Source organism: Phalacrocorax carbo, chromosome 2 (assembly GCF_963921805.1).
Source record: "Phalacrocorax carbo chromosome 2, bPhaCar2.1, whole genome shotgun sequence".
Lineage (NCBI taxonomy): Eukaryota > Metazoa > Chordata > Aves > Suliformes > Phalacrocoracidae > Phalacrocorax > Phalacrocorax carbo.
The window spans coordinates 105,552,390-105,575,951 of record NC_087514.1 but is presented as its reverse complement, the minus strand read 5'-3'; the positions used below and the strand labels follow the sequence as shown (position 1 = coordinate 105,575,951).

The following is a 23,562-nucleotide window of genomic DNA, read 5'->3' as shown; positions in this document are numbered from 1 at the left end:
GCGCTCACGTATTTAGACCGGCGTGTACGCCCTTCTCGGGCAGTTTCCCCAACGGCAGTTGCTCGACCCACGGCAGACACTTCTCCCCGCCAACGGCCGGCGCTCCTCCCTCTCTCCGCGGGGGAGCAAAGCCTTCCACCGGCCTGCCCCCGTTCCCAGAGGGCAGATTCCGTGTATGTGAATCAGACCTAGTCATAGCACCCCCTTCTTCTTCTTCTTCTTCTTCTTCTTCTTCTCCTTCCTCCCCCTCCTCCTCGCCCCCGGGCCGCCACCTTCCCTTCGGCGCCGCCAGTCAGGCGGTGCGGGGCGGGGGCGGGAGCCGGCCGGTGCCGGGCCACCGCCCCCCGCTGTGTGAGGAAATGGCTCTCACGTGAGGGAGGCGGCAGCGCCAGGCTCACCCTGCCCGCTGCCCCGGGAGGAGGCGCCAGGCGTTCCGGGGCTGCCTGCGCCATGCCGACCAGCTTCACCGTGGTGCCGGTGGAGGCGCAGGGCGAGGAGCGGGGGCCGGCGGAGCAGGATGGGCAGCGGCAGGAGGACGAAGAAGACGACGAGAGGGACCGGGTCTCTGGTGAGAGAGGGGGGAGCGGGGAGGCGCCGGCGAGCAGCGCCTGAGGGCAGCGCCGGCGCTTTGTGTGCGGGGGAGCGGGTCCGCCGCGCGGGGCGGCTCGGCTGGGCTGGGCTCGGTTCGCCGCCGGAGGGCCCCTGTAGCCCTGTGGAGAGGCCGCATCGCCTCCCCGCAGCGGGCGGCGCCGGGGCTACCTGCCCAGGTGGAGAAGTGCGCCTCGGGAGAGGGCGAAGGTCCGGCGCCCTGGGGTGACCGAGGGCTTGTTTCCCTTTGTTTCCCTGACCCGTGGCCGCTGGCCGAAAGGAGGAAGTGCAGCCGGGCGGCTCCGGGCGGGAAGAGCAGCAGCCGGGGAGGGGGCCCGGCGAGGCGAGGCGAGGCGAGGTGCCCGCCCGGGGCGGCCGGTCCGCTTCCCGCCTGCGAGGGGCAGCGGCAGCGACCGGTGCTGCTGGCGCTTCAACAGGCGGGCGTGAAAGCTCTGTTTAAAAGCCGAGTGCTGCTGCGGCTCGCTAGAGGGGGAGCTAGGAGGGAGGATTCAGGATGTGGAGAAGAGCACGGTCTTAACCTGGCTTGCTCCTGGTGTTTGTCTAGCCATGTGCTTCTGCACCAGCGAACGCGTCTTGGGTTAAGTGGGTGTTCGCTACCTGACGGCGTGGAGTTGGGAGCCTCGCCTCCTGCTAGGCCTCGCCCCCGAACCCGCCTGGGGGAGCAGAATCCGGCCTGAGGTGGAGCTGGAGTGAGGGGCTGGTCGGGGCGGCCTCGTCTGGGGCGGCGGTGGGGGAACGAGAGCTTTTCTCACTGGGATGATAAGGCACTGCCAGGAAAGCAATAACTCTTTCTGCTTTGGCTCATAAGCCCTTAACGCTTCCTCTTTCTGAAGAGTGTTGCAGCGGCAATACCAAGTATGGTGCTTGAATCGCTAGTTGGATCTTGAACTTTATTTTGGACACCGTGTTCGTATAACACGTGGATTGTGTCACAATCAGTGCTCGTTCTTAATACTTCTTTTTTTTAGATAATTACAGGTAAAAAGATGGGTTTTTGTAAAAGGCAGTTCTTAGTGGTAGCTTCTTTTTGTGGTGTAGATCACAGATAAATAAGGCTCATACCACGTGATGTGGATGTGACTGTAAAGTGATGAAAACGGATATTTGACAACACTAATATATTTAGATTGTTTTAATTTCTTTTTCTATAAAGATTCTTTAGGAAGATGTCAAATTCTTTGACTAAGCTGTCAAAGTTGGGTAGCTTTCTCCCCTCAAACTATTACTTACCCGTAAAAGATACATACATGTAGTTGCATTTCCTTTGGTATATTCTGTACATATTTGGTGTTCTAATAACTGCCACTATTTTTTCCCCCAAGCTAAATGAAATAGAAAAACCAACATAGTATTAACTGTGGCAACAGTTTGTTTCCTGTACTGGACGGATGACAGTAGTATAGCATTAATCTGTTTGGGCAGCCATCCTTATAGTAGGAGCTAGTCAGAGAGGCATGGAGTGTGGCGTTTGGTCAGATGGCATCTCAAAATGCTGAACGTGCTTACAGGCATAGTTAGAGAGGAGTTGTTAGACCATGTGTATATATGAAGCATCTGGAAGGCTTGGAAAATTTGGAAATCTTGGGAGGGCAAGGGGAAGAGTAGAACTGGTGCTCTTGTAGTGCCTTATTTCTAACCTTTAGGGTTGTGATTAAAAAAAATATATAATTCTCATGCAATTAAGTAGAATTTGTGTGGACTACATTTGCAAAATGTTTAAATAATCTACTGTTGTGGATCTGTGTCACTTGAGTGGATGAATTTATGTTTGACTTTTCTATTAATATGCCTGTAAAACAAGGAGCAGAGAGGAAAACACTGAAAGAGAAGGCATTGACTTGTAAACAAGGTATAGTCAGAGAGCTCTGAATTCATTAAGATATTAAATGCTGTGCTTGGATACAGAGGGTTGGGAAGCGAACAATGTACTTAATGTTGCCTCGGGTATTATATGGATGCTTGTGGTATGTAAACCTGTAATGCATAAAATTAAGTTAATGCTGTGTAATCAAATAATTCTCCTTGACTCATTCTTCTGAAAACTTTTTAAAGAATTCTAAAAACTTAGTACAGCTAAAAGCTGTTGCAGTTAAGCCCATCTAAGAGCCTGCTGCTCAGAGAAGGAGTGCTTGCCTTTCTCCCCACTCCAGCCTTGAGAAAAAGGCTAGGGAGTAAACCATTTCCTTCCCTGCCCTCCTCCACATCCCTGCGTTCCTTTCCTTTTCCTGCACTTGACCTTGATGCTCATCAGACACTTCACTGGGCTGGTTCAACATGCTAAACTGGCAGAAAACTGAAACTGCTGCAGAGGGGAAAAACATGCTTCCCCTGTCTTGGAGTTGAGGTGAGTGCTGCAAAAAGTCAGAATGGCTAGAGTCGTGTCAAGATGGGACAGGGGTAAAGCTGAAAGTGGAGATGGAAGTAAAAAGAGAAAGAGAGTGGGAACTTCCTCTTTGGCTCACCCTTAGCCAGCTCAGCATTTAATTTTCTTCCAGTTGTTCAGGAATCTGGAATTTTATCAGTTTTGATTGAATTGTCTGGCTTTTTAAAACCAAGTGGTTGTTCTGGAATTTCCTCGACTGCACTAGTATCTTGTTTAAAAAAGTCAAAAAAACCCAAGCAAATAAACGAAACAAAAACCCTCCACCAAACGCAACCAGTCAAAAAAACCCAAGCAAATAAACGAAACAAAAACCCTCCACCAAACGCAACCAGTCAAAAAAACCCAAGCAAATAAACGAAACAAAAACCCTCCACCAAACGCAACCAGTCAAAAAAACCCAAGCAAATAAACGAAACAAAAACCCTCCACCAAACGCAACCAGTCAAAAAAACCCAAGCAAATAAACGAAACAAAAACCCTCCACCAAACGCAACCAGTCAAAAAAACCCAAGCAAATAAACGAAACAAAAACCCTCCACCAAACGCAACCAGTCAAAAAAACCCAAGCAAATAAACGAAACAAAAACCCTCCACCAAACGCAACCAGTCAAAAAAACCCAACAAAAACCCTTTCACAAATACTTATCTGATACTCTTTATGTGATAATGTGGTAAGATGGGATGTTCTTATTCTATGCTTGTCACTCCTTCATAATCATCTGAAATTCTGTAGCCTTGTATTTTCTGGTTATGTGACACCCTCACATGTGTGAAGGAGGGGAAGACTTGGGTGAGTGGCTATTTGGCTGGATTATAGCACTAGCCAAAGTAGTACATGGGAAGAGTAGGGAGGCAGAGTGGTAATTAATGCTTGGATTGAACAATATAAATGAGGGTCAGAGCCTGCTGGCTCAAATGTTCACAAAATAGCAGAAAGCATATGTGCCTCTGTCTTTTAATGTGTTTATAATATGCTATAGGGGAAGGATAGTCAGGAGACAGTAACTGGTTGAAGAAGAGAAACAAACAGGAGTCTGTTGTAGACAGTAATGGATGAAGTTTAATGAGAAATTCTGGCTTTGATTTGTGTTGGGGGTTTGTTTTCTTCACACATATTGGTGGTGACTGTCTGTTAGACAGACCTGTCAAAAGTTTGTAAAGTTGATCAACTCTACTTCGTTATCAGCTCTGCATGTCAGGTGTTTCAAAGTAAAACTAGTATTTTTAGTATATCATAGTATTATTTACCTAGCCATGGCAGTGTCTTATTTAGAAGCCCATATGAAAACTAACTCCTACAAATTCTTCTTAAACTGAAGACCCTCAAATACAAGGAATATCTATGACAAACCTGGTCATCTACCAAGAAGTCATCACATAACTAATGAAGCGTGGATGCTTTGAATTTTTGTAAAATGCTAATTCCTGGAAAATCTCCCCAAAATGTCTAGTGTATTTTCAGTCAGCTTCTGCTCACAGAACTACTCTGTAGTTCAGAGCTTGCTGTACAAAAAATTACAGTATTGTATTTTCCCCTTCATCCCATTGCAATTTGTCCAGTTTTCTGTACGTCTTCACTTTTTTTAATCTCCACCAGTTATTCCTCTCTGTCCTGTTAATATGCTTAGCCAGTAGTCTGCACAGCATTTCTAGTACTGGCTAAATACTCGGGTCTAGGGATATGTATGGGAGTGTGGGTTGGCAAATATGATACTGTTTTCCACATGCTTGTCCAGGCTGCAGCAACTTGTCGGGCAGAAAAAGATGAGCCTTCTATGAAACTGAATAAGTTTTTTATTTTTTGGTGAGTTTAGATTTTTAGATTAAGTTCTAAATTTGTTCGTATTCTAAATACAGTCAGCTAATATCTCTTCCATTCTCTTATGCCGTCAGGAATTAATGTATGCTTTTGGCACCTCAGAAACTGTGGCACTTAAGATCTGCTGCTCAAAGGCAAATTACCTCTTGTTTGTTTTCTGATCCAGTCATCAGATTAAAGGCATCAAATCATGCTAATACTTGTCAGGTCCCTCCCCAGATCACTTCAAGATTTTTTCTAAACCTTGTCCCATCTTAATCCTATCACCTTTTTTTTCCAAACTGAAGACTCTTAGTCATTCTTTATATGGAAGCTGTTCCACACTTATTGTTCTATTTTCCGTCTTCCTCTGAACTTTTTCCATTTCTGTTCATTTTGAAATGGGGGAAGTTCCAGAATTGCATGTGATAATCAAGTTGTGAACAGTGTGTTGGTTTTTTTTTTTCTCTAAATGCATTTGTGTAACATGGTCTTTTTTTCCTCTTTTCATTCCCAATGTTCAGCTTGTAGTTTGAAAAGTGATTATTGAACTGGTGTGTCTGTGAAACAAGCATAACCAAAGTATCTCATTCATGAGAAATAACAATCTGTTGGAGCCCAGCTGGTTTAGGATTGTTTTCTTCATGTATGTATATATCCAGTCTTAAATTTCTACATCAAATTTTGCCTGTTTGGTTTAGTATTCATTTAGTCTTAGAGAGCTGCACAGTTGGCCTGTGCCTTGACTATCCTAAATAACTTGAAATAGTTTAAAACTGTCGCATGTCTGGTCACCTCATGTGTTTTTTTGTTGCTGTTTTTTTATTAATGTGTGGAACAGCATGTGTCCCAGCAGAACTTCAATGACCATCTCATTCTCTGAGAGTAGACTATATTTGCCTTCTATTTCTTACTCAGTTATTTGCCTATGGCTTATCTAATATATTCTCTTTTATTCTGTGGCTGCTCTATTTCCTTAAGTATGTTCAGAGAAGGACTTCTGATGAAGTCTTTTGGAGATCTTGGCAGACTATGTAAACTAGGTTTCCATTACCCGTGTGCTTATTGATTCTTTCAAAGAACTCTCTTTAGGCAACTGAGACAGAATCTCCCTTCATAGAAGCCAAGTTAGTTGTCCTCCCCTGCCACCCTGTCATATTGTATAATACAATGTTGGAATGGAAAATATTATTCCTGTTGCAGATAAATGCATATCTGACATTTGATCACAGGCATGGGAGTTACACGCAGGGATTTTCTTGGCTCTAAGGGGCATTGGCTGTCCAGGTCAACTGCTGATGTATGCCCAGCTCTGCCAAAGTAGATGAATTAATCCTTTCGTGGTTTAATATAGCTACATGTATCTGTGAATATAGGTGTTTCTGTGAGCTATTGATAGGATCATAGAATGTTTTGGGTTGGAAGGGACCTTTAGAGGTCATCTAGTCCAACCCCACTGTCCCTGTAGTGATCAACTAGATCAGGTTGCTCAGAGCCCTGTCCAGCCTGACCTTGAATGTTTCCAGGGATGGGGCATCTACCACCTCTCTGGGCAACAAGTTACAGTATTTCACTACCCTCAGTGTAAAAAATTTCTTCCTTATATCCAGTCTAAATCAACCCCTCCTTAGTTTAAAACCATTACCCCATGTCCTGTCGCAACAGGTCTTACTAAAGATGTTGTCCCCATCCTTCCTATAGTCCTCCTTTAAGTACTGGAAGGCTGAAATAAGGTCTCCCTGCAGCCTTTTCTTCTCCAGGCTGAACAACCCCAACTCTCTCAGCCTGTCCTCACAGGAGACGTGCTCCAGCCCTCAGATTATTTTTGTGGCCTTCCTCTGGACCCACTCCAACAGGTCCATGTCTTTCCTGTGCTGGGGACACCAGAGCTGGATGCAACACTCCAGGTGGGGTCTCACCTGAGCAGAGTAGAGGGGCAGAATCACCTCCCTCAACCTTCTGGCCACGCTTCTTTTGATGCAGCCCAGGACACAGTTGGCCTTCTGGGCTGCAAGTGCACATTGTTGGCTCATGTCCAGCTTTTCATCCACCAGTACCCCCAAGTCCTCCTCCGCAGGGCCACTCTCAATCCCTTAATCTCCCAGCCTGTATTGATATCAGGGGTTGCCCTGACCTATGTGCAGGACCTTGCACTTGGCCTCATGAGGTTCTCATAGGCCCACCTCTCCAGCTTGTCCAGGTCTGTCTGGATGACATCCCATCCTTCTGGTGTGTCAACTGCACCATTCAGCTTGGTGGCATCTGCAAACTTGCTGAAGGGTGCACTCGATCCTTCTGTCTTTGTCACTGATGAAGATATTAAACAGTACTGGTCTACAGGTGACCCTTGAGGGACACATTGAGCACCACCCTCTGGATGTGACCACCCAAGCAATTCCTTATCCACCTAACAGTCCACCCATCAAATCCACATCTCCCCAGTTTAAAGAGAAGGATGCTATGACAGCCCCAAGTGAAATGGGGCCAAATATAGGAGGCAGAGTTAAGGATAATAAACCAAACTTCACTGTGGAGTAAGTGGACACTTAGCATTTTGTAACTGTTTAAACACTTCTTTTAGACTGTTGCAGTTTTGACCTTTTTTGTGAAGAAGAGGATCTTAATGCTTGAAATGGACAGCAGGCTGTTATTTTTACTCCATTGTGTTAATTTCATGAGAACGAAATGCTAACATTCTGGTACTATACTTATTGCCTAAAAGCTAAATGTAAATAATTCTAGTCATAAAACAACTTTACTTTCTCCTGGAATAGTCTACTTTAATGTCAAATGTAGTGATATCAACCCTCATAACTTCAACTCCTCTGATCCCGTAATGAAAATATATTACTGAGACTTTTGATCTCTTATTGCTGATCTTTCTTTTGATGATAATACTTTTGCAGCCGTCAGAATACGGTGCGTAAAGGTCTTCTGCTGTAACTCTCTTACTGTTTTTTTCATAAGAGAACTTTTCTTGTAATTTTTTAAATCTTATTTTAAGATGATTGTTGTTGTGTTAAAAGCTCACAGGTAAGCGTTGTAAAGGCTGCCTTTGGTAAGGGATATAGTTTGTTACTGCATAGCAGATCTTATTAGCTGCTGCTGGGAAAAAAATTATTTCTGTTCTTTCCGGTACTACTGCTTGTGAACTGTTTTAGGGAGCCAAATCAGCAGGAAACTAGCTATGACAGAAAAATAGTTGTTTTAAAGAAGCTGTTTTAAGAGGCTTTATTTCCTTGAATGCGCTCATTGCAGAACAACAGTGTTTTCTACCCCTACCCCATCACAGAAAACCACCTCTTGTGGCAGCACTGGCCTGATTAGTTTTTCCTGCATCTTTGAACCATGTTGCTGCTTTACATAAAAACAGATAGCAAAGCACATGGAAAGAAACAATTGGTGCTATTTTTATTTGCTCTCTAGACTAAAAAACAATAGAAGTTATCACATGGGACTTATCTGAGTAGAAATATTCGAGTTTGAGGGTTCCTCCCTTAAGAAAATATGTAAAGGAATTTTCCCAATTTAAATGGCTTCTCCTACCAATTTTATTTTTTTTCCACACAATCCTTTTGTGGCTTATGTGGCACTTTTTGCATAATCAGATAGTATTTCTTTTCCTACTTGGTTTGATATACTGGTTGAACGAGAAGTGTTTCTGGTATGCAGTATAATTTGTGTAACTGCAATTAATTGTATGCCATGGCTTTGTGAACTGTCCAGACAATAGCTAGCAGAATTTTAATTTTGCTAATAGTGTAGCTTATCCTGTCAGGTTTCTATTTACCTTCCCCTGCCCCAAGCTGATAAGAGTACTTCAGGTTTGGAACGTTTTCCTTGGCTCTTTGCACCTTTGATGCAGTGGTGACAGGAACGTGGAGAAGGTGTCATAGCTCTCGGCAGTGGTAGTGAACACTTTTACTTCCTTGCTGAAAGAAAAATATGTGGTGAAGTGCGTTGGGCTTACATGGCAAGGTTTTGGTAGTGAGGGGCCTGCAGTGATGGCTTCTGTGAGAAGATGCCAGAAGCTGCCCTTCTGTCAGACAGAGCCAGCTGTTCTAGCCAGTTCTAGCCAGCTCTGAGACAGACCCGCTACTGGCCAAAGCTGAGCCCATTGGTGCTGTTGGTAAGAAAGGATTTAAAAAGAAAAAAAAAAAAGCTGTGCAACAGCAGCTGGGAGAGAGAAGTAAGAATATGTAAGAGAAATGTCAGTGAAGATGGAAGGTGAGGAGGCACTCCAGGTGCCAGAGCAGAGATTCCATTGCATGTGGTGAAGACCATGGGTGTGAGCTGTCCCCCTTAGCCCGTGGAGCAGATGTTCACCCTGCAGCTCCTGGAGGGCACCCCCACACTGGAGCAGGTGGATTTGCTCTGAAGGAAGCTGTGACCCATGGAGAGCCCGTGCTGGAGCAGGCTCCTGGCAGGACCTGTGACCCCATGAGGAAGCCCATGCTGGAGCAGTTCTTGAAGAACTGTAGCCCTTAGGAAGGACCCTGTATTGGAGAGGGTCATGAAGGACTGTCTCCCAAGGGTGGGACTCTGTGCTGGAGCAAGGGAAGAACGTGAGGAGGAAGGAGTGGTGGAGACAACACATTGTGAACTGACGGCAACCCCCATTCCTCCACCCTCGGCACTGCTTGGGGGGAGGAAGTAGAGAAGTTGGGAATGAGGTTGAACCTGGGAAGAAGGGAGGGGTGGGGGGGAAGGTGTTTTTAGATTAGTCCTTATTTCTCTCTACCCTACTCTGTTTAGTTGGTAATAAATTAATTTCCCCAAGCTGAGTCTGTTTTGCCTGTGACAGTAATTGCTGAGTGATCTCCCTGTCCTTTTCTCAGCCCACAAGCTTTTTAATCATATTTTCTCCCCTGTCCTATTGAGGAGGAGTGATAGTGTGGCTTGGTGGGCACCTGGTGGATAGCCAAGGTCAACCCACCACATGAAGTCTATGTAAATGGCAGTGTGTCTGATTTCATATGCAAATCTTCAAGTAGTTGCAAAATTGAAAGACGTTTTGATGCGCTAGGTTGTGCAACACCAAGTTCTTACTATGTTACCCTGACCCTGCTTTTATAAGAGGTATAGCTGTTTCTTTAGCAGCTTCTCAACCATCCAAATTGCCATCCTTGAGTTTTAGGGCATCAAATGTGTTACCTACTTACTTTTAAAGGTCTGATGGTAGTCCAGAAATTGATTCATGAGCAGTTAGCAGTATACAAACTCAAAGATGGTCCCTGAATAACTTTGTGCTTGAATCACTGCTATAGGAAAGCATGGCTTAATGATGTCTGTGTCAACTGGACAGTATTTGTTATCTGCTCTCTGATTTTTATAGCTAGCATTCTTAATTAGGTACCTTAATTAGCTGTATTGTTTAGCTAATTCATAGCAACCAAAAATAAGCAGCATTCAACCTGTTTAGGAAATAATTCTGTGAGCCTTTGGGAGGTGAGATGTTGAGTGGTAACTTCTTTGCAAAAACTGATTTAACTTTTTTTTTAAACTTATGTATCTTCTGAAAAAACTCCCTCCCTCCCTCTCTTTCTCTCTCTCTCTGGAAGAAGAAATGAAAAAATTATTCTGTTTCTTGCCTTCTGACAAGGGCACACAAATTTGAAACTTTTTAAAATTAAAAGCATCTCTTTACAAGCTTACTTTTTGAAGAGAATAAAACCTTTTAGCAGATTAATTCCAATCTTGAATGGGAAGCTTGTGTATTTTCCTTTTAGCTTCAGAAAGGAAAGTTTAGAACATCTTTGAAAGTATGTTAGAACTTTGCTTTGTTAACTGTGGAACTGTCCTGATGGAAATTTACCAGGACATAAACAACCTAACAGCTTGCTGCCATTGATTAGTCTTATCTCTGTCCCTCTACTGGCCTTTCTTCCTTTGTGGAACATCTGCTGAGGACTTGCACAACAGCTCTGTTTTGCTAGTAAGGAACGAGAAGCAGTCTCGGGGGCGGGGTGCGTGGGAAGAAACAAACCCAAACGAAGTGGGGAGGTGCAGGAGGGAGGCTTTTTGCAGCATCTGTGAGCTAAAGCAGCTTTTTTAGGGGCTTAGTAAAGCACCAGAGCTGGTTCTAGGAAGGAGGAACTTTGGGCAATGGGCTTGGAAGGAGCCTTCAACCCTTTTGACCTTCCCACAGCTGACCATTCTTGTGTAATAGGTGTTAGCATCACACAGACAAGTAGATTTTGGATGTGATTCAAAGATCTGACCACAGGAACTACTATCTTCTAAGCAATAACATCCATTTAATAGAATTGAAACAGTTTGTATGAAGTTATTTAAGGCTGGTATAGAAAGTGTGAAATAGATTAATGCATAACCTAGAAAACAGTGATATTTGAAAGACAACAAATTATGCAGCCAGTCTTAGAGGACAAAATACTTGTTTTTAAAAAGAATGCTTGCAAAGTTACTAGAATTACATTTTAAAGTGGTTTTTTTTTTTATCTGCTATATCTTAATTACAAGTAATGCAAGCTCTTGCTACAGAAAATCAACATGTAGCAACTATACCTATGGTTAGTTTGCTTAAGATCTGCTAATATGTACCTGATGAATAAAACTGGCTTTTTTAAATAGTAGACTGATCTTTGGAATAGGTTAATACTACTTGTTGCTAATGTATACTGGTCTGCTTAGTGGAGGTATTTTAAAGTAAATTTATTTGATGGAAAGAAAACTTTAAATGTATTTATTATTAGGTGAAGATGTGGGATGTTTTAGTAACTTGATCCTGCCCATTTTACTAAGCATGATGTTTGTTGCTGACGGAAATCCTCCAGCTTAATTGTCTTTAGAGTTCTGTGACTGTCATGTAGTTTGGCTGTGTCGTGTACATGCTTCATGCTGCATGAAGCCTTAATGACTTGTTTCAGGATTAATCCAATACTAGTAAGAAACAGGATTTGAGGTCTTACACAAAGCTGGGAGGAAGCAACTGTCAGTTTCCTGTTTCAGTTCTTGATATGTGAAGAATCAGCAGAGGGGAATGACTTGATTTTCCTTAATCATGCGCGAACAAGATTATGAAGAAAGCGGACCAAATCCAAGTGAGTCTCTTTAAAAGACAATACTGTGGTTCTAATGACTCTTTTACTGAAATAGCAGGTTCTGTACTTCCAGCTATATTATAAAGAATTTATAAAGAGCTTCTGCAGTGTGTTTTCATTAGCAGTAGGCTGTGCTTAGTAGCCTAAGTAAAGGAAAACTAAAATTTAGTGATGTTGATAAGTGGTGGATGTAGTATTAGAATCCTCCATATTATGTAAAGGGGTTCACAAGGAGCTTAAGTATACTTTGTTCTGCTTTTCAAGATAACTTACATAAATTGTGCTAGTCATTGATAAAAATAATGCAAGAAATTGGTGATACAGTAAATATATTTAGACATTTCTTTACTAACCCCCCCCCCAATAACCTGCAACTTTGAAGTAGATTGCACTAAATTCTTAAATTTATTTGATGCAAAAATTCAGGGGCAAGATGTTCTCAAATGAGGTTATCAATGCCTTTTCATCATTTAAATTGAAGCAAGGTAGTAGCTTTTGAAAACTTGAGTTTATGTTAGAGCTCTAAAGAATACTTCTATGTATTTTTGGATTAAGAGTGATTAAAAAAAAATTTTAAGATTGGCAGGCAACTAAGGAGAACTCAGACAATAAAAAACTTGGACATGTAGGAAGTAAATATGCATGATAGAGAAGATAGAATTAGGTGTTTTGTCACAGGCAGCTTTCTTGGATGTGGCACTTCTGTACATCAGTTCTAGTGAGTTTTAAACTTTATGTATTTCTTACCCTGAAAAGTTTATTTACATTAGCAGTAAATGCTTGTTTACCCTTGTGCAAACAGGATCTTCTGTTCATATTCTGTTTGTAGTGGTTTGTTCTTTATATGACCAAATACAAACTTAATGAAAACGTTATCATAATTTTTATTAAAAACTGTTGGTTTTCACCTGTATCTGGCTAACCAGAACCTACTTCAGGGTACATAGACTGTGATTAACAGTTGTAATTTGGAAACTGAAAGGTTAAGACTTCTCTGTGCAGTATTATTCTTCAACTGGGTACTGCTTTAGGCAGCAGTATATAAAGTTAGAAGTTTCTAGAGGGAAGCAAAACTGTAGTTTTACGCATGTACTTGTTTAGAGAGCAGCTATAACTTATCATAGCCAAGCTACCTTATTGGAGGCCATGTGGTTCAAAAGCTCTAGATAGTTCTCACTTCTTTAAACACTATCTGTATTCTTTTGCCATATAAAAAGAATCAGCTTTTATTTTTCACATAGAAGTTGAATTCTTACATCATGACAGGAGGGGCAGATGCTTGCTTTTTGGACAAAATGTGTTTGAATGCAAAGGCAAATAGGAACACTTCTTGAACGTGATCATTAATGACAGAGTGTGGGACAGCAAGGAAGCAGTGAATCTGGAAAGGATTTAGGGGTCAGACTGGAATAGAATGGCATGAGCTTGGTTTAATGCTGTGGTAAAGAGGGCTAGCCTGATCCTTGGAGTAGAGAGGTGATGATTATACTTCTCTAAATAGCCTGATTGAGACTGGTGTTAGAAGGCTGTATTTGATTGTTAATTTTTAAATTTTTTCTTTTTGCATAACTTACAGGCTGGAGAGAATGTTGCTGCAGAAATGATTAAAGGTTAGGAAAGTGTTTCATGAACTTAAATGTTTTTCAAAAGGAAGCTTGAGATGATTTTGTAAGTGTAGTTACTGTCACAGATAGAAAATACTAAGTGTGAGTGCTTAAATTTGGAAGTTGTACTAGGATGTTACAACTAGAAGTTTGAAAAGAACCAAATTTAAATAGCAATAAAGAACAATTTTTAGAGATTTTTTTCAGTAATTAAAAACCCTTAATCTTTATAAAAATAAACTGATAGGCTTTTTCCTTATTTCAATTCTGAAAACACTGAGATACAATGGTGAAATCTTACTATGGTTTTCTTTCTTGTTTTATTTTCAAAGTTATAAAGCCTAATGCAGAAATTAAATTTGGCAACCTGTGGAAGGACAGGAAATCAGATTAGGTGGTCTAATATTTTTGTCCTTAATCTCTTGAACAGGCATCCTAGTGGAAATTTAGGATCACTTAAATGATCTCTTTTTTTCATACTCTATCTCTCTTGATGGGGGAGCAGGAATCAACTGCTATAGTTCTATGACTTAGTAATACTGATGTCAGTGCTAAGGAAGTGGTTTTGCTTATGCTGATTGCTCATTCCTACACTGATTGCATGTCTAGTGACAGCACAAGCATTTGTGTAGTGAACACACAAGCTCATCTGGATTAAAAGTAGCAGCAAGAATAAAAACAGACGCAAAACAATTCTCCTAACTCAGTGTTAAGCACACACTACTATTGCATTTATAATAAATAGTTCTGTTTGTGTGAGGAACAGTGAGATACAGGGACACAAATGGGTGAGTAGTAAGTGTGGGAGGGGAATGAGAGGACTACCTCTTTGTTGGCAAAAGTGGCTTCTGCCTGCTTAAGCTACACTGTTGGGTTCTGTCTTACATTGTATAAAATGGACCAGTTTGGATCAGCTTAGAAAATTTTAACTGGTAACATACCTTAAAGTATTCAAACACCTGTCAGTGAGGATCACTGCTCTGAAACTTCAGAGGAATATGAATTTGAACAAAGTGCTATCTTTTGTCTCTGTGACCAACACTTTGAATTGTGATATGCAGACACATTTCTGATGTAAGTTTTGTTTGGTGTGTGGAAATGTTTATGAGAAATCATCTGATGACATTGGCAGTTCTAAACTTGAGGCTAGTGCAACTCTGGAGCGGTTTGTCATAACTTCTGTGTGTTACGCTGCATTGGCAACTGGGGGCTGGGGTGCACATCGTGATGATCTGCACGAACACTCTGAATATTACGTCCCAAACTTGAGACATGTCTCCTACCTTCTCTGCTTGCAGCTCTATATCTCATGTAGAAAAGAAAATGTAATTAGCAGCTAATTTCCATGTAAATATAGCTACACCCATCACAGTGCTTGAGTATCTGTAGAAATCAAAAGTAGGTATTTTTGCATGTTCCATCAATGCAGAAAATAGCAGACGGGCTTCTAGGAAAGTTACATTAGTTATAGCTTTAGTTTGTTTACTGGTCCATGAGTAAGCACAGAGTTGTGCTATGTTATGTGAACATTCCACAGCAGATCAAAAATAATAATGATATCTTTAAAAGTATATATTTGAGGGTGTGGGAACAGATTTATTTCTAATCTTAGGCTTTGAACACCTTATGTTTGGTGGAATGGAGTGTCACATCAACAGGTGGGTTTGTGTGTGTCATAAAATAGAGTAAACTCTATACCATAATCAAGCTCATAGAAGATTTTTTTTTTTTTTAAATTGTTTTATTTTGAATTTCTTAGGGATCTTCTAATACCAGTGGTGGTCCAAGATGAAATAGTGGCTCAGGTGGACTACTAATCTAGTCCAGATTTAAGATTTTTCTGTAAACCCTTACAACTTGAATTACTTTCAGAAATCAAGGAACAGTAAATACAGATTTTCACTGTTTTAACTGGGTTCCAAAAGATGTGCAGCTTAGAGGAATGTGTAAAGCTACATTGGAAGTTATAATTTTTATTGTATGTTTAACTCTCCTCCACACCTGAGAAGAGTTTGAGTTGACACAATTTCAAAGAAGCCTGAGGGAACAGTGATTTGCTTGTCAAGCATTGGAACAGGCTGGCCGAAAACATGGTTGAATGACATGGTTGAGTCACTGTCCCTGGAGGTATTTAAGATATATGTAGATGTGGTGCTTAGGGACATAGTTTAGTGGTGGACTTGGTAGTGTTGGGTTAACGGTTGGACTCAATCGGAAGGGTTGGTTCTACGATTTGATTATCTTTAAGCTTCCTCGTTGAATTCAAGGCAATAGGATAAAAACATAAAGCTGTAAATGTCTTGAGACTGACTCGTGGAATGAAGTACCTATTTCTACATTCCGTGTGACCTCAGTGGAAGCAACTGAAATACTAAAAACTATTTGCTCCATTCCACTTGGTGTTCCAGAGGTGATATTTAAGCAATTATGAGAAGTGTAGATCCTGTCTCTTTTTTTAGTTCTGGGGTTTTGGTTTTTTTAAATGAATGCCTTCTTTTGAAGAAGGAATAAACTAAGAATTGGGATAGTAACTTATTTGATTAACCTCACCATAGTTGTTGATGGTGTGTTGAGGTCCCAAACCTAGTTCTTTCTACTGGATGCTGTAATACATGTCAATTTGTTACATGTTTGTAAGGCTCACTGTATTTCTAAGCACATTAAATACTCCCAAAGGTGTTGCTGTTTACTTCACAGGAAATATGCTTTTGGTGACAACAATGCTGAAAACTCAAAGGAGCTTGTTCAAAGATGTTTGTAATTGTTGGACTAGCCAACAAACTGGAGATGAGAGTACTTGTCAGTACACTTTTGTGGTCACTCTTTCAGTATTGTCCCTCTTTCAAATGGAGCTAAAATAGATAATGCTGATCATATCAAATACTATAAATATGCTGTACCAAACATTCACAAAATAAGAAGAGAGAAAGAAACAGGAGACTTCTAGAGTCTGGTAGTGACAGGCTGTTTTGAAGACTAGCATTAGAAAGCTTTAAAATAGGTAGAATATTGGTTGGAAACACCAAAAAAGGATATGAAGAATAGGAAACAAAAGTTCTGTGTTCTTCCAGTTGAAGTTAGGTGCATTTGACAAGACTTGTTTGTTAGAGACATGCTCTCTCTGAGCTTTTTGCTTTTGGAGTAAAGCCAAGTAACTAATGTTTAGAAATAAAGGCATATAGGGGAAGACTTCATTATTCTCCTACTTAAAATTTAAAATACAGTGCTGAGATGCTGATTTTTACCTCCAGAACTGATAAGACAAAGCTATATTCTTTAACCTCAGAATTGTGAATATTGATTCACATTATTTGTTTGGTTACCCTTTTGATGCTTAGATACCCACTGAAGTAGTAACTCCAGTGACATTACACTCTATGAATGGAAAACAATACTTGAAATTTCCCAGCTTGCTTTTTGAAGAGTAATCCTTCCTGGAGGGGTTGAAAGTACCCAGAATGGAGTGCTAATATTTAGCTAACAAGTACTGCTACCAGCTGTCAATAGGCAAGAAAGTCAATAGAGCGTGGTCTTAGCAAGACAAATATCAAGCAGCCTTATTTTTTATTTTAACTTGGGAATGTGCCTTGTAATGAATGCTTTGTAAAAACTTCAGCTAAAGTAATGTGGCCATTTCAAGGAATGGAGCTAAAAGAACAATGTTCCAGAAATCTTGGGAAGAAAATGCAGTGTCTGAATTAAGAAGTTCTAGTGCTTGTATGCTTTAGCAAGATGATGAGAGGAGTCAGCATGTGTTTGCTTGGGGACAGTTGCTTTTTATTGTCTGTGGAAAAGCTAACTGAACCTTTCTCAAAGTACGATGGAGCTGATTAAAGGATAAATGCCAATTTCTCAGACAATCTTATGCCAAACCAGCATGTCCGTGCACTGTGAAACATCTCAAGGTGCTGGTCCATGAGGGAGATTATTTTGTGTTTACAGTGCTCCTTCTGCTGGCCTTGCATTAAGTGTTGTTGGAGGAGCAGGGGACCTAGCCAGCATTGAAGCAATGGGGGACTAATTGTAAACTGTAGAGAAACAGAACAATGAAAGCTGGAGGATATGGATAGAAGAACAGTAACTGTGGATGAATTCATCAACAGTTCCTCTCTGGATCATGGAATTAATTCCAGAGCCCTAATGGAGTCTCTTATGATAGTACGCCACTTCTATGTCATGATACCAGTAAGTATAGTGATGCTGTGGAGAGTGATAGGAAATCCATCAGGGCTGTAGTCCCTCATTTGCTTTAGGGCGGAGTGGAGGACACAGGGAAAAGAGTGCAACTTGTTCTCCAGCTGTTCCTTCATTCTCTAGAGAAGAGACTGTAGGTGCTATTGCTGTAACTATATAGGCAAAAGCACAGGACAGGTAAAGTGGCACAGGCAAAGACTTCAGACTACTTGGAAGTGCCAATGTTGTGATAGTTTCAGCATGTAATAGCTTCTGTATTGCGTGGGCTGGACAGCAGTGAAAGTGATGCTATATTTTTTGAGAGGTGTGCCAGAGGAGGTCAGGGGAGCTTATAGCTTAGTTAGATGGATGTTTCAATAAGGAATAGAATAAATATAGCATCATGGATGAGTCCCCACCACCTTTAAAAAATAATTACTTTTATGTTGTCTTTTCATAAATTCCTGCCCCAAGTACTGGAATTTTTTTAGGCAGTCAGTAAAATAATGAGAAGGTGGGGAGGTGGTGGTGGTTGTGGTGGTGTGTGGTGCTGCCCAGAAGGTTTATTATCAAGTGCTTTAAAGTAAACTAGAAAGATGGGTCAGGGTGGAAGGGAGAAATCAGTGTGTGTGTGTGTGTGTGTGTATAAAAAAAAGAATAATAAGTAATAGTAAAGAGGAAGAACACTATACAAAGATTAAGGAAGTAAAGTTTACATCCACTAAATGTGGATGGGACAAAGACACAGGGTTTGGCAGCCACCTCCAGTGTTATCTAGAACCAGTTCTTAAACCAGCATGTTCTGACCATTCCTTTTACGGTATAACTTGTCTTTTTCTTTTTTTTTTTTTCCTTTTGTTTCTAACTGTTGCACTTTTCCAACAGGGGATGGGACTGCCAGGGAAAGTAGTCCATTTATTAACAATGCAGAGATGGACAGAGCAAACATGTATGAAGGAAAGAATATGGCTCTCTTTGAGGTAAGTTAAAGACCCCAAAAATATATTTCACCTTTGATTGAAGCTCTAGTATAAAGATGAAAACAAACGAATCCCTGTTTTTCTTTATCTCTTGAAATTTGGAGGGGTGGGGGTGGAAAATTATAAAAAATTTTCAGTAGTTCGGTTTCTGCTAACCATTCTATTTCAGTGGATTTGAGTTATGTAACAAAAAAAAAAAGCGCTGAGTTTTCTTTCTTCCATGTTTTAGTTTATCTGTATAGGCAAGAACAGTAAATTTTGATATGCATTGATGTGAAGATATGAAATAAGCCTTTTTGCGTTTAAAATTTTTGGGCTAGGAGCTAGAAATTATTGTTAGAGAAAGCTGCTGAAAGTTAAATTTATTGCTTTTAACAAAGCAATATCCAGTTTTAAAAGGATTAGCAAATATATTGTGTTGGACAGGGGAAATACAGACTTCTGTTAAAGCAGCAAAACTATTAAACAGTGATAGGCCATGACTTATATTGTCCATTTACAGTGTAGAGCATACTATTGTTATCTCTACTTTGTAATATAAGCATCTACTTTATAATGCAAGCTTAATATCTGTTTCATTCTCTGAATTATTGCAATCATTTACTGGAAAGAGAAATATATTGATATGGTATACTTAAGTGCCACTTTTGCAATGACACAGTGTTTTTAGTAAAGTTTAACTCAAGTTCTTATGCTCTAGCAGCATCAACTGCTCTTGCTTTGATGCTTGCTGGTAACAATAAACAGGTTCCTTCCAACATTGTTTGCTTAGCCATCTTGCTGTTGTATTCTACCCACTATTTTCTTGTCATTGTCTTATGCTCCTTTCTTCTTCCTTTCAAGTATCTTTGCACAGAGGACATGACCTTTCAGTTCCCTCTTTCTGCTTGACCCAAATAATATATTTTTATTATTTTTCACTAAGTCTTAGAGAAGATTGTGCTAAGGGTTGAAGTAATGTTGGTCATTAATTGTGTCTCTGTTGCGTATGGAATTTCTTACTATCTTTTGACAGTTACCGTGGTAGTGGAGTTTTGTCACTGAATTTCTCTCCAAGCTGTGTTCCACAAAGCAGTGTCCAAAACTTCTTGTTGTTCAAATTAGCCATTGTATTCCTCAGTGTTGATAACTTGGCCATAGCTGCTTTTTGTCCCTGATCTCCTTTGATTGTATGCTTGCATCAGTTATTTTGAATACTTGCTGACATGAAATCCTCAGCTGATGCTATAATGATGACTGTCTTTTACATATCTCAGATTATAGACCATGCTGTTTTAGCATCACATTGAAAGTCTTCTAGTGGCTTCATCACCATTGCTGTTGTAGTGGTGAATCTTTTTTGATAGTATATATGTTCGTAGTATATTTCCTACAATCTTACTCTTCTCATGTTTTCAGCTGACTTGTGTGGCTATTAAAACAATGATTATCGTGACCTAATGCCTCAGGCAGAGATGCCTTAGTTCTTGTCTTCCTATTTGCAATTCTGATCTCGTCTTCCAATATTTAATCTTGTGTACTTGATTGAATTATCTGGTTCTGCTTTTCTTGGAATCCTTTTATTGTATATGCTTCTCCAGGATTTTACTTGTTTCAGTATGTTTTTGTTTTGTAGCAGGTATTTGGCTAAATAAAGATGGGCTTACTTCTGTGTCAAGTAATATTACATATGATATGCATATGTGCCTGTATTTTAAACAAAGGAATACTTCAGAAGTAGTATGCGTGGTTTAAGATAAAACATGTAAGCCTACAACAGTAGGCTGAGAGTCATCCTTAAGTATCTTGGTCCTTGAGAGAATCATCTGAGGTCACTCTCTAGGCACAAGCAAGATGCTGGAAAAACAGCCTAATGACTCAACCCTGCCAGTACAATCCCCTAAAAGCTGTATTGTTGTAGGAACAGATTTTTATAATTAACAGCCCTTCTCTACATTTCCCTTAATATGCAGCTGTGCAAGCTGCATATTATGAGGCAGTGTAAAAACATGAAAGAAATATTGCAAGATAGCAATAGATAGTGTTAAGCTTCTAGAAAGATTTAGAACTCTTGTTGGTTGAAAGATGACTGGTATCTTGGCATGGTAATTTTTGGATTTGGGTGAATCAGGGCTGACCTTTTGAGTATGTGTTTGAAGTAGTATCATAACATCATTACTTTTAAAATAACATATAATAAATCCATTACTCTTAAAATCCCAACAGGAAGAAATGGATAGTAATCCCATGGTGTCATCTCTTCTTAATAAACTAGCAAATTACACTAATCTGACTCAAGGTGTGGTGGAACATGAAGCAGATGAAGACAGCAAGCGAAAGGAAGTCAAGGTATTTAAACTTCTAATAAGTTGTTTTTTGTGGCTAGCTTTGTCTCAGTATTTTTCAACCTAAAAAGAAAATGTGGAGATGCGTAAAAACAGGAGTGAGATTTGTAATACTGTATTTAAAATTGAAGCATTTGCTGTAGGCCTTCTGTTAATTCAGTGTTCTTGTTAGCATGTTTTAGCAAGACCTTGCTGTAAAAGCCCTAGATAAAATGTCTACAAAGCTAGGACCTGAAGTGTGTGGTGCACCCAGTTTCCTCTTCCTTTCTTTTCTTCTTCCTGCTGTACTTGTATGAGTATCAGTACCTTTTGCCAATCTCTAGTGAGGCTACAGGATGGTTGTGGGGGTTGGGGGTGACACTGGCTTATTAATACACTTGAGTTACCTGGGTTTTTACCTAAAGGTGAAATTTAAGGGAAACTTGAGATGACACAGGTCACTCTTTTAAATCCATAAGCATATTTTCTCCTGTTAACATGGTAGCAGTTTCTGAGTCGCTCTCTTGTTTCTGTGTGTTGGAATAAGTATTTTTAAAACTTAACAGATACATTCCAGGGAAACATTTTGTTGCATACCTCAAAAATATTATATTTATCAGGAGGCGGGGGGAAGGAAAGGCAAAGACTTTGCTTGACACATCCTTAAACACACTTGCTAGAAGACAGCAAATGAATTCTTCAAGGGTTGTCTACTGGATACCCAAGTGCCTATTTGGGCCTCTGTAGAAATGGAACATACACAACAGTTGGAGTCTGCAGTGAGGTGTTGGACTGATCACTTTATGAGCAGGGAGCTGTTTCAGAAGGAGCAAGCTTGGATCAAAAACATGTGATCTCACAGAGTACAAAAACTCCCAGGCAAGGAGGGATGGTGACCTGGAAGTGGTTGAGCATGGTGACTGAAACTAATAAATTTAGGGCAGATACTGGGAAAAAGGAGAGTACTGGGAGTCACTTACCTTTGTGTAGAAGGGCTGCTGCTACTGAGTTTGTGTGCTGAGCTATGGAGAAAGGTGGAGAAGCACATAAGAATTAATAAGAGGAAATGAGCACATAGCAGAAGAGACAGATATGAAAAGGTGCTTGAAAATAAGGTTAGAACTGGAGCTGATTTGACTGGAAGAGATATCTAAGTTATGGTACCTGAATATTTGCAATAGGACTGTCTGCATTAGGACTTGACGTGTATAGGAAATTGGTACCAGGACAATGGGCAAGGGTGAGGAATGAAGTCCAGCTGTTTGTTTTAGCTTTTTGCTTAGCCTGCATTTGTTTGTGTGGGCTTTTTAGTTTGTCTTATTGTGCTTGTTCTGTATTTGCTTGTTCTCATCTGAAGATACAGCTTGAGATATGAGAAGACCAATGCTGATCAGGTCACGCATTCCTTGGGTTGATCCCTGTCCTCCGTCCAGCTGCTGTGCAGAGGTTTTTGTTAATGCATCACAGTGTTAGTCCCCCTGGAACTGACTAGCCAAATGAATGCGTCCTCACTTGCACCATCTGGTGGCCTGAAAACATGATTTCTATGTGTGCATCTTTTTTCAGTTCAATGTCTGAAATTAAGTGATGGTTAAGTAGTAGCCTGGCAGAGTAGAGTTTTTAATGGCGTAATTGAGACAGTAGCATTGATGTTGCACATGGATATTGCCCAAGATGCCAAAAATAAAGATAGTAGTCTAAATGGCATTCCATGGTTCCCTATAAGTACTTGGAAACTTAGTGTTTTCTTAATAGTTTTTTTTAACTTATAAAGCACCAATACTGCTTATTTATTTAAATTAATTGCCTTTTTTTCACAGCCTGAGTTGTGATTTAAGAAGAGCTTCTGTATCTGGAAACCTACTGTGTATAACTAGTGCTTATAAGTTGAGTATTTCAAGGCCTGATTTCTTAATGAGTGTAGAAGGTTGGAACTTTAATGATGAAGCCTTCATGCTTTTGTGTGATGATTTGCTGGTGATCACCAGCAAATAGAATCACAGAATCACAGGTTGGAAGGGACCTCAGGGATCATCTAGTCCAACCTTTCTGGGAAGAACACAGTCTAGACAAGATGGCCCAGCACCCTGTCTAGACAACTCTTGGATGTGTCCAATGTGGCCGAGTGAACCACTTCCCTGGGGAGATTATTCCAATGGTTGACTCTCCTCAATGTGAAAAATTTTCCTCTGGTGTCCAATCGGAATCTCCCCTAGAGCAACTTCTGTCCATTCCCCCTTGTCCTCTCCATGTGACTCCGTGTAAAAAGGGAACCTCTATCTCCTTTGTAGCTACCCCTTAAGTACTGGTACATGGTGATGGGATCCCCTCTAAGCCTCGTTTTCTCAAGGCTGAACAAACGCAGCTCTCCCAGCCTATCCTCGTATGGCAGGCTTCCCAGTCCTTTGATCATCTTGGTGGTCCTTCTCTGGACCCCTTCCAGCCTGTCCACATCCTTTTTGAAGAGCGGGGACCAGAACTGTATGCGGTATTCCAGGTGTGGCCTGACAAACGCTGAGTAGCGGGATGATGACTTCTTTATCTCTGCTGGCGATGCCCTTTTTGATGCAAAGAAAAAGTACAAACAAATACACTATGGTGTGGCAGGTTTTACAACTTTTGTAAAAACAAATTTTAGTCAGCTCTGCATT

At 40.7% G+C, this 23,562-nt stretch overlaps 1 protein-coding gene across 3 annotated transcripts in view; it reads left to right on the top strand.

Annotated features, from left to right (window-relative positions):
* The first annotated feature begins 328 nt into the window (after positions 1 to 328).
* Positions 329 to 23,562, top strand: part of SLC12A7 (solute carrier family 12 member 7) — a 68,053-nt gene continuing 44,819 nt past the window's right edge. The window contains exons 1-3 of one of the 3 annotated variants that reach the window (XM_064443783.1): positions 329 to 568; positions 18,514 to 18,608; positions 20,814 to 20,936. In XM_064443783.1, coding sequence (XP_064299853.1) covers positions 451 to 568; positions 18,514 to 18,608; positions 20,814 to 20,936 — 336 coding nt within the window. In that variant the 5' untranslated portion in view covers positions 329 to 450. Of the gene's footprint in view, positions 569 to 11,777; positions 11,852 to 18,513; positions 18,609 to 20,813; positions 20,937 to 23,562 lie in introns of those variants that run through there. The other 2 variants (XM_064443785.1, XM_064443784.1) reach the window with 2 other exon arrangements.